Genomic DNA, 11423 nt, shown 5'->3' on the forward strand with positions numbered 1-11423 from the left:
AATCATTTTCTCAAATTCTAAAATAATCATTGAGATTTCATTTAGAATTGTGTTATCTGAGTTTGTCAATCCTAGATGGACTTGAGAGCACCAGCTTTTTCTCTCCCAGGTTTTTATGTAAAATCATATATGGAATTTTCCTTCAAACACAACTTTCTCCTAGGACCTAAGGTTATTTCAGGTAGATTTAGTTCAGTATATTTGAAAGCACTTACCTGTGTACCACCTGAATTATTTTAGTCATTTCTGCATACTACCTGTACTATTAATGTACTAATATTTTTATCCGTATCAGCTAACATTTTTCCCTTTAAGTAGACACTTTATGTCTTTGCCACCTTAAGTGTTACGTCAGTATCACTTGTCACCAATATAAGGTAACAATAAAAATGAATAAAGAAAAAATGATGTTTATTAAAGTCTAATACAGGTATCACAGATATAACAAAACCACAAAGATTTTTTGTTTGTAATTTTGGATTCCCTCTTTGTACATGTAATATATATACATAATTGTTTGCATGTAAAAATGTACTTAGATGTGTATTGATGGTGTTGGTGAAGCTGCTTTTATTTCAACCCAGCTGAATAAAGGGCTCTTCTCTGTAGTTAACTGAAAGTAAAAGTACCTTCGTAACAGTAGCCAAGATTTGTATTTTAGCCTCCCCCAGTCAAAAACAAACTTGGAGAAGTGCTCCTATTTTCTTCATGAATTACTAGTTTCCAGGACTGTTTGGGCAGGAAATATATATTCTTGTGAGTCAGAACTGTGGGCAATATTCACATTGGATCTGCCTTAAAGCTTTGAAAATGTTTTACATTTTGTGTTTTTAAGATCTTGCCACCATGGAAGAAAGAGTACAAAGACGATATTATGAAAAGCTGACAGAATTTGTGGCAGATATGACCAAAATTTTTGATAACTGTCGTTACTACAATCCGAGTGACTCGCCTTTTTACCAGTGTGCAGAAGTTCTTGAGTCCTTCTTTGTACAGAAATTGAAAGGGTTCAAGGCTAGCAGGTGAGCATGCGTGTTCAGCGTTTTAAAGTAATCCAGTTCCTCAAATTCTGTACTGCTTTGTCTAGGGAATCAGCTAGTGCTGTTTATGGTAAATTTGAACCTTGAAATCAAGAATCTTTAAGGAAAAAAAAAAATCAAGACTCTAGCATGGTGACATACCTCCAAGGACCAGAAGACAGACTCAGTAATGAGAAATTGTTGAGTTTGTGATTTGCTCAAAATTAAAGTTATTTTTTAAAATAAAAAAAGCACTTACCAGATGCTTACAGAATGTAAGGTGCTGTCTTAAATGCCGCGGGGCAGGGGCACCTGACTGGCTCAGTCGGTGGAGCATGCAACTCTTGATCTCGGGGTCAGGAGTTTGAGCTCCACATTGGGCATAGAATTTACTTAATAAAATATATATTATATATACATTTTTTTTTTTTTAAGAAATGCCACGGGGCACATATACAAAGGTAGTAGTAAGACCAAGTTCTTGCCCTTATTGAGTTTACAAAAGCATAAAAATGACTATTGTATAGGGTAGAGTAAGGGAAAGACCAGGAAGAGGGATTTAAGTACTTTCTCCTTAATTTATGTTTGCTGTATCTTTGAGATCATAAAATGTTTTATTTCTCTGGATATTTTTCTGTGGGCAAAACTAGACTTTAAGTCCACAGACCTTTCCCATGAACCTCCAGTAACGTAGAAGCATTGAGCAACTTGGCCTGATAATTCAGATGTAGCGCCTTCTGCCTTTTGTGTCTGAACCTCAGTCCCCGCTTCTCAAGCCCATGACTTTCTTCCTTCAATAAAAACCTGTTCTCCTTTCCTGTGATAACTGCCACCACTCTCTAGCCCTGAGATTCACTACTCACCATCCCCCATCCACCAACCTGCATGCTTGATCCTCCCTAGATATGCAGATTGGGTAGATCTTGGCTGGTTTGGGACCTGGGCATCTCCGTTATCTAGTGAACTCTGCATACCAAAGTGTAAGAATCAGTGCTCGGCTTAGTTATTTTCCTCTGAGGACAGTCCATAGGGTGTTGTCTCTCTCCTTGTTCTGCAGCAAGGTAGATCAAGAACTGTGTTTTAGAATGACTTTACATAAACTAAAGGTAAGGAACAAGACCAGGAGTCAAAAAGTGTAGGCAAGGAAGAAAGGAAACCAGATAGGTAGGCAGGCTCTAGACCAAGACCAAAGAGATTTTCAAAATCTCTACAACTTTCCGATTTGTATCATCTCCTGTCTGTTAACCCATTAGCTGTAAAACCTAAAGTGGAAGAGGATTTACTCAATATGGTAAAGCCCCTAGTAAAATAATAATAAAGGAATAAACTCAGAATATGAAAAGAATATGGTGAAAGTTAGCTGATGAGATTTTAACAGATTCTGAAATACAGAAAGCAGATGAAAGAAGATTAGCTGACACAGCCAGGGACACCATAGCCCAGACTCCTCCTAGAGGGCTTCTCAGCAGAGGTAACAGCTTGCTGACCAGTAGAACCACTGAGGGCCTCCCAACACGGAGATTCCAAAATATAATAGAAGGCAAGAGAAGGGTTAACTGAAGATCTGTAAATTCCTAACCTGGCTGTAGACCTATGTAGAAAGCCCAAAGAACTAGAAAAACACAAGGTTCTTCCCTGAAGAAATGGAATAAACTGTCTGCAGAGAGCTCAAGTAGACCAAAGAGAACTGGACCCAGAGTAAAGACCCCTGACCTCTGAGGATTGGTTTGGTCCACAGCCCTGTCACCCTAAAGTTGTGGCTCTCGATGGGGATAATTTGCCCACACCCACACCCCACATGGGATATTTAGCAGTGCCTGCAGACATTTTTGTTTGTCATACTGAGAGGTGGGAAAGAGTGCTGGCATCTAATAGGTAGAGGTCAGAGATGGTACTAAACATCCTCAATGCACAAGACAGCCCCCCACAACAAAGAATTATCCAACCCCAAAATGTCAATAGTGTTGAGATGGAGGAACCCTGATCTGAGGCAACATCTGCCAGTCAGGCCTACACACATACATAGGGTTCTGCAAGCACCTGTCTGGTCCTTTAACTTACTCTTCTTAAGAGTGAACAGACAGCCAGGGATGGCCAGATATGTAAGGAAAGCTTGCAGTGTAAAAGAGAAAGGTCAAGGTATAGCAGAAGAATAGATTCCAGGGAAAACAAAAGAGAACTTGAAAAAAAAAAAAAAAAAAAAAAGCAAGCCTCTAAATCATGTCCTAAGAGAGATTTTAGAAGATAATTGAATCTAGGGGCGCCTGGCTGGCTCGGTTGGTAGAGCTTGCAATTCTTGATCTTGGGGTCGAACCCCACGTTGGGGGTAGAGTTTACTTAAAAAAGGAAGATCTTGAATCTACAAAATGACTAACAAGATATTAGGAATAGGGGCGCCTGGGTGGCTCAGTCGTTAAGCGTCTGCCTTCCATGAGCCCAGGGTCCTGGGATCGAGCCCCACATCGGGCTCCCTGCTCAACGGGAAGCCTGCTTCTCCCTCTTCCATTCCCCCTGCTTGTGTTCCCTCTCTTGCTGTCTCTCTCGCTGTCAAATAAATAAATACAATCTTTTAAAAATAAATAAAAAGATCTTAGGAATAAAGAACAATCAGAAAGAGTGGCTAGAAAAGTAATCTAAAAAACCTAAACTTACTAGAAGCAGTGAAAGTTAAAATCAAGGATTTTCACAATGTGAAGAACAAAAAGACAAGTAGATGAAAAAATACGAAAGGAAAAAATGCACGATAGCATATCCAGTGTTCACTTAATGGAAATTCCAGAAAGGAAGAATAGAGAAATTATCAAAAGACTCATAGGAAAAAAATTCCCTGAGCTGATGAGAAGAGGCACAAGACTTCAAACCCAAGGAAAACAAAATTCATTTATTCAGCAAATGGTTACTGAGACCCTGCTGTGTGTCAGATATTGAGTCCCTTTGGAGCTTACATTCTTGTGGAGTAAGGAGAAAGAGTGGGGTATGGAATGATGAGGATAGTTGATAAACATAGTAAGTCAGCTTGACAAAGGGAAAAAAGTCCGTCCTGCATATAATCACTGTAAAATACCCAGATACCAAGGATAAAAGAAGCTCTTCTCAGAGTTTCTAAAGAAGGTGAAACAACCTGTAAAGTAACAAGAATTAGACTGGTATCAGACTTTTCTCTAACAACATGGAATGCTAGAAGACTTTGAAGGAATAAATCTAAAAGTCTGAAGAAAAATGATTTTCAGCCTACAATTCTGTGTCCAGCCAAACAGTCAAGTGCAGGGGGAGAAAAATACATCTTCAGTCATGGAAGGACTCAGAAAGGGACTTCTTCCCATGTTGCCTTTCTTAGCAAGTTATTTTAAGATGGGCACTAGCAAATTAAAGAAGTAAATCAAGGAAACCAAACATCTTGGATCCAGAAACAAGAGGCTCAAGAAAACAATATGGATTCCTCTGACCCAGGATGACATTTGTACAGCAAGCCAACCCAGCAAGCAGTCCAAACTGGAGCAGGAGAATGGAACACTCCTAAGAGGAAGGTGTCTGGGAGGAGAAATGATTCATACATTAGATAATTAGCGTAAGAATGTAAGAGAGAAAAATGAAAGGCAGTTCAACAAGATTCCATGAAAACCAAAGTTGATTAGGAATGTTAAGAATGCCCTCTTAGCCGAGGAGTAGGTGCGACAAGGAGAAAAATATTTACGTAGTCCTAATAATGTAAACAATACATTGATTTTCAACTTTTAGCATCAGCCTATAGACAAAGCACAGAAAGATTTAATTTAAAATTAGAAGTAAAACTTGGATTCAAGAAGGGAGGCAGGAAAATGGTTATGTGAGCTGCTTAGTTCTCATTTGCCCGAACAGGACTGAAGCGATACAAAGCTGATACAGCGAGAAGTATCAGTATAAGAAGTCTACCTACCCAAGAACTGAAGTTCAAAGTAAATTGTCCTAGGGAGCCTGGACTTCAGGTGGGGTAAAGATTAGGATAGAGGACCACAACTCATTTTAAGTCTCTCCCTGCTTCATTTGCACCTCATGCAGTTCTTCCTCCAATTAAATTTCTAAAATTGCTTTTTTTAAATTGGAAAGGCTTTAGCCTTTGGTGGTAACTGTGAGGTGGAAGCTGGGGGATTTGAATCCCACCCTGCTGCCAGGCTTGCAGGCCGAACCCAGAGTGGGGGTGGTAGCAGCTGCCGATGGAGAGGAGAGCGATGGAGAGGAGAGCGTCTGTGGGCCTGTGACAAAACAAAGGAATTGGCGAAAGGAGAGGAGGAGGCCCAGGGGCTGGGTCTGCACAGTAGAGGGGCTGCTTAGGAGAGCCTGCCACCTAGTTATTTCTTGTAGCTTTTTATTTTATTTTGAGTTTTACATCATTTTCATTAAGAAACATAGCAAATTGAGAAGTTTGCTCAGTTCTATGAAATGAAATGAACTGAGATTTTAGGGAATTTTTGTTGATTTCCAGGGTTAAGGCAGAATGAGACATATATGTAGCCATTCATTGAAATTTGATTGATTTATGGGTTTCCAGTATTTCCTTTGCCATATTTTCCCCATTTTTAATTTATAATCTCCAGCATTGTTTGCACATTATTTTCATTACTGTACTTTGTTATAATTCATCATTTATACCATCCATGTTCTTTCTTTTCTTACAGATTCTGATATCTTTAGTCTGAATTTTTAACTGGAATCAGAACTGGATGTTGGGGTCACTCTTTCTTTTATTGTACCACGTGATTACCTAATTCAAAATTGCCCCCAAAAGTTCATATTAGTTAATATAATTTTTTAATGTTAAAAATATATGTATAGTAGTAAACAGTTTATTCTAGCAGCCATGTTGAACAATGTATTTAAGAATTGTAAACTCCTGGAATACTGTATTTATATACACTATTGCAATAGACCATACTTTGACTTAGTCCTGGTAACTGTACAGTAATTTGGTTTTACTAACGGAAGTTGTGAATAAAACTGTGAAACTAGAAAGGAGACTTTCTGGGCTTTAATAGAAAAATGTGATTTTTAATACTGCTATTTCTCTTTTTTTAATATAATTTTTTCTTCATATTCCCCCAAATCAATGTAAATAAGCGTGCACACACACGCACACACACACACATCTTTACCACAATGGTAATGCTTCTGTAAATGTTTCTATCTGTCCCTCTGGCTAAAAATGTATAATCTTTATTAGATGAATATATATATATATATACATATATATATTTTAATAATGGCCTTTTCGGTGAACTATCATGTTTCAGTGTACAGTGAAAATTTCTATTTTAGGTTAAAAATTTCTTACTCGTTCTCATATATTTGCTTGCCAAGGGTGAATGAAAGAACATGGCTGCTTCCCCCAGACAAACCGACCTTGGCATCCACATAAAGCATCATTGTTTTAAAAAATGAAGGGTGCTTAATTGTTCCCTTTTTTCTGTATTCTGTAGGTCTCATAACAACAAACTGCAGTCTACAGCTTCTTAAAGTTCAGCGTGTTAACCTAACATAAAACACAGCAAGAATCTGGTTGTCTGAACTATTTTAAATTAAGGAGCCAGATGTTTTTAGTCAGGTTATCCTGACAAGACTTGACCTAAACTTCGTTTTTATTGGTCATAACAGTCCAATTATATTCTTGGCCAATTTTGTCCAACGGACAAGGGAAAAGCAAAGTCAACGACACCATTATCTTGTCAAGATCAAATGGTTTTACTATTGTGGCAGAAGCGGGAAAACTTTGTTTATTGAAAAAAAAAGAAAAAAGAAAGCAAGAAAAAAAAGATAATATGGGGTCAAGTGTAACTCCATGGAAATGCCACGTCTGCTCTTCAGTGAAGAAGCTGGTTTAGAGTCTCACAGAAAACTTTTGACTGTATTTATTTATTGTTGCAAAAAAGACGCTTTTTTATTGCTGCCCTCATTTGTCAGCTAATTATTTTTTCTTATAAAATCCAGCCCCGGTTACATGTAATCCATTCTGTATCTTATCATGATTCCTGTAGGTAAAAGTACAAGACGACCTCTAGATGTCTTTTCTTTCTATGAAAGGAGCTGCTATGTACACATGTGCACACACACATACACACACAACTGGGAATCAACAATGAGTTTATTGTTCATGGTAGATAAAAATTAAGCTTGCATAAAGGTTGGGCTAAGTAGTCCTGGACTACAGACTCTGTTGCCTTGAATATAACAGTACAGTTTGTCATTTACTCTGCACCAGGCTAAACTGAGTAAAATCTATTTGAAGGTATCTTGTTTGTAAACATTTGTCAGATTCTAATTTTTTTCTTTTTGTATTAAAATTCAACTATGGATGTATATGAAACAAAATAAATGGAGATCATTTTTCTCCCACAGATGGTGTCTTTGAATGTGCGCTAATGATTATCTGTAAGCCTTTGAGGGGAAAGGGAGGGCTGCAAGGTAAATAACAGGCTGAAGAATTTAATTGTACCTGGGTTTCCCGAGGACAGTAGTGGCCCTTCATTTTGTAATGCCCAGCCCACTGTCATCACATCAAAGAAGAACCTTCAGGGCTGCTAATCCTGTTGCATCAGTTGATCGTACTAAGGGGTAATGTGGCAAAATACACATTGCCTTCATCTGTACATTATATAATACCAGGCAAATTATCAGTTACAGACAGCTGCTTATATTTTATGAAGGGCATTTTTTAAGTTACTTCATCCATTTTGTATTTTTTGTTGGTTGAGTTGTTTGGGGGTTTTTCCCACATAAGAAAAAGTAGTGTAAGCAGTAGGGGCAAAATGGAAACAGCAGAAGAAGGTGTATTTTGCATGTTTTTCCTTTCGGTGTTCTAACCTTACACGTTGTATTACCTACCGCATTGTAATAATAGCTTCTGTAAGATCTGCCATAGTTGGTTTATGCAGCTTTGCAAAAATTTTACTAGATTTTGCACTAATTCATGTTAGCTTTGTCCTGCCAGTTTCTGGAATTTGTCAAATCATGTTTTTAAAAAGTTTCCTTCTGTTTAATATCACCCTGCTATGCAAAACCTTTCCTGGACCTTAGTTTCTTAAAAGAAAGATGTTGCTCCAGTTCCCAGTTCCTCCTCATCACAGACTCAGGTGTGCAGGTTATTCTGGGTTAGTTTTATCTCATGAAGTCCATTCCTTTCTGTACCTAAAAATGTCACTTACAAACCTATGCTTACAAACTTAAAGAGACTAATTGCTCAATATGAAAACATGGGAACAAATTTTGCTTAAAATACTAACATGGAAATAGTCAAATACAGGTTATTTTGTCCTTTTACTTTTAAAAAAATGTTACCTATTGTATGCACTGTGCTGATGCAAGAATCCTACATTTTAATGAATTATAAAATCATTCTGCATCTCGTCATGTCACAGTATTTCTGTACTATTTATTCATATATAGAGAGAGAGATATAGATATATATGGGCTTAATCATTTAAAACTTGTTGCGGCAAGAACTTTCCTACCTGTAGGCAATAGATTGCTATGTTTTTAACAGATTGTGGCAAATTCTAAACAGCAATTCTTTTTGTACGTAATAGGACATTTCATCCTAGAAAAATAAAGTAATGTTTTTGACATTGGATTTGGTGCAGTTTCTAATGAAACAGTGGTTTGGTTGGTTGATATATTTTCTGTAGCCATTGGCGTTGCCAAATTGTACCAAAAAAGGTAAATTTTATGGGAATCCTCAGCCCAGGAAGAAATTAATTTCCTATGTGTATTTAATAGTATAAAGCCTTTTGCAATTTCTGTCACCGTATAGACATTTTATAGTTTTATCAACTACAGAGCTTTAGTCTTATTTCAAAAGTAATTTTTGAAAAACATTCTTATAACACATAATGAGTTTCAAAGGCTGCTTTTCTATGAGTATTCTTTGACAAGCTCCTGCTAGTCAATAAGATACACATATCACAGCTATTTTGCTCTGAGTAATCCAAGTAGTAGAATGCACATTTGTGATATGCGGTTAGGATTTTTCTATCCAGTCTTTAGACTTGTAGATACATGTACTTCGCATCAGATTTCCTTGACAAAGTATTATCGGTGCTTGTTACGTTTCATCTGCGAAGTTCACAATCCTTGAAAATCTTTCATAAGAAGTGTTTTCATAATATCGGTAAGGCTTTTTTCTCCCATCCAGAGTCTGCAGGATTTGTATTTTAGTTAATGTCCTGCAGTAGGTTAAAAAAAAAAAAATTGTCAACTTTCAGAGATCTTTTCCAAAGTAAAGCAATTGTCTCTTTATATTTCAAATGGCCTGGAGTGTTAGAGACCCTGAGATTTGCTGTTTTTTATAATCTACCTTCCCAGAATCTGTAAATTGAGGTTCTTTCCCTATTTGTATTCATCTGTTGTGCGCTTCTGAGATTAGAGAGCCAGCCTGGTGGTGACCTTTTTAAAACGTGCACGGACAGACGGGCTGAACTAGACAGAGCTGCACAGTTATCCTAGCTCCCACTCTTTGTGATTTGAGGCTGTTCCTTTGGAAGCCTCCAGTTTCTCATCCCGAAAGTGGAGAATGGTGCTATCTCATGGACAGAGCAGTGTCTTGTGAGTGCTTGGGGGGAAAGAGCCAGCTGAGAAGTATTTTTATTTTTTTATTTTTTTTCAAGATTTTTATTCATTTATTTGAGAGAGAATAAGCAGGGGGAAGGACAGAGGGAGAAGCAGGCTTCCCGCTGAGCAGGGAGCCCGATGCGGGGCTCGATCCCAGAACCCTGGGATCATGACCTGAGCCGAAGGCAGACACCTAACGACTGAGCCACCCAGGTGCCCCAGAAGTATTTTTAATAATCTGAAATATTCTGAGGTTACTTCTGGATACTTTGCGTAAGCTACCAAAAAAGACATTTCTTATAAGATCACACCCCCATTTGATCCAATTTAGACCAAATTCAACTAAAGGGAAGCCTTAAATGATAAAATTCTGGACCTGAAATTGGGTGGCAGTTGCTCGGTCAGTTTTTAGGTGTTTACATATACGTGTGTTTTTGATCAACCTTAAAAATGATTGAAGGGATGATGGTCTGGGTGGCTCAGCTGGTTAAGCGTCTGCCTTCGGCCCAGGTCATGATCCCAGGGTCCTGGGATCGAGCTCCATATTGGGCTCCCTGCTCCACGGGAAGCCTGCTTCTCCCTCTACCACTCCCCCTGCTTGTGTTCCCTCTCTCGCTGTCTCTCTGTCAAATAAATAAAATCTTTTAAAAAATGATTGAAGGGAAATATAAACAGTGTCAAGTGATATCTTTAAAAACTTAAAAGTTAGTACCAAATAAAGGTATATATTTTGTATAGACCTAAAAGCAAGACGAGTACTTTTTTTTCTTGAGTTCTAGCAGCTTAATTCAAAGGAGGGATGCTGCTGAGTTCCTCTTGAAGGCAGTGCAGTATTTTACTGATGAGGGACTATTACACCAGCACAAATCCATGTGCTAAGAAAAATCTTTCAGTAGGACAAAAGGATTAGGAACTACAATGAATTGGCTACTTAAAATTTTCCATAAAATTAAAAGATTGTATCCAAGGTACTGACTGAATATTGAAAATGAGATTCTTCTTAACCTTTTTTGCCTAACCCGGGCACCTCCTGTGCACACACCCCTCGCGCACCCCTGTTCTGCCTCTTTTGAGCCTCACCTGTCTCTCCTTTCCACCTGGTCTTGAATGATGGCCATAACTCTGATGGGGCAGCTTCTAAAAAGCTGGCCTGCTTGTGTCTGCCCGTGTGTACACACTCACCGTACAACCTCCAGCTATCTGGCCCATCACAGGATTCTGTCCCTGTGATTCCGCAGCTCCTCAGAAACGGAGTATCGTCAAAGTGGTCTCATCAAACCCTCACCCTCAGGCTTACGGAAAAGCGATTTAACTCTTCCCTTCACGCTCTAACTGGCGACCAACCAATAGTTTATCTGGCCATTTTGCAGTTTTCTTCACCGTGTTATTCAAGATCACCACTTAGTCTTTTCACATTTAAAAATTCAGCTTTGGTTTTTGTGACTGGTGCTATTTATATCTCAGTTAATGTTTATCCTAAAAAAAAAAAAAAGCCAGAAGCTCTTCAATCTCTGCTTACTCTCCTGCCAATAGTTTGCGTTATAATTAATGCAGTTGATTCATTCCCAAGAAGCAATTCTAGCATGATTTTTAGTAAGTTTGGGCAAGACTCGTTTTTGGAAAATTCTCTAAAAATCCCTCAGTAATGCTTTACCACAGAACAGTCAGAAGCTCTCAAATGTTATTTTATCTCTTTGCCCCCTGTCTGGGACAAATAAGGTAAGAGTATCGCCCATCACAATCAGATGTTACGTCTTAATGTTACTGCTACTAGCTTCTTGTGGATGCTCGACTGTCCTGTCCTAAACATCCTCTAGGTGTATTGTG

At 38.3% G+C, this 11423-nt stretch overlaps 1 protein-coding gene across 14 annotated transcripts in view; it reads left to right on the forward strand.

Annotated features, from left to right (window-relative positions):
• BPTF (bromodomain PHD finger transcription factor) overlaps positions 1-8617 on the forward strand; it is a 146984-nt gene extending 138367 nt beyond the window's left edge. For 13 of the 14 annotated variants that reach the window (XM_081804659.1, XM_081804662.1, XM_081804661.1 and 10 more), the window contains 2 exons: positions 836-1022; positions 6473-8617. In XM_081804659.1, the coding sequence (XP_081660785.1) occupies positions 836-1022; positions 6473-6509 (224 nt within the window). In that variant the 3' untranslated portion in view covers positions 6510-8617. Of the gene's footprint in view, positions 1-835; positions 1023-5674 lie in introns of all 14 variants that reach the window. The other variant, XM_081804660.1, reaches the window with a different exon arrangement.
• Positions 8618-11423: the final 2806 nt, after the last annotated feature.

The sequence above is a fragment of the Leptonychotes weddellii genome, chromosome 15 (genome assembly GCF_054177405.1).
Source record: "Leptonychotes weddellii isolate Sample4059 chromosome 15, ASM5417740v2, whole genome shotgun sequence".
Taxonomy (NCBI): Eukaryota; Metazoa; Chordata; class Mammalia; order Carnivora; family Phocidae; genus Leptonychotes; species Leptonychotes weddellii.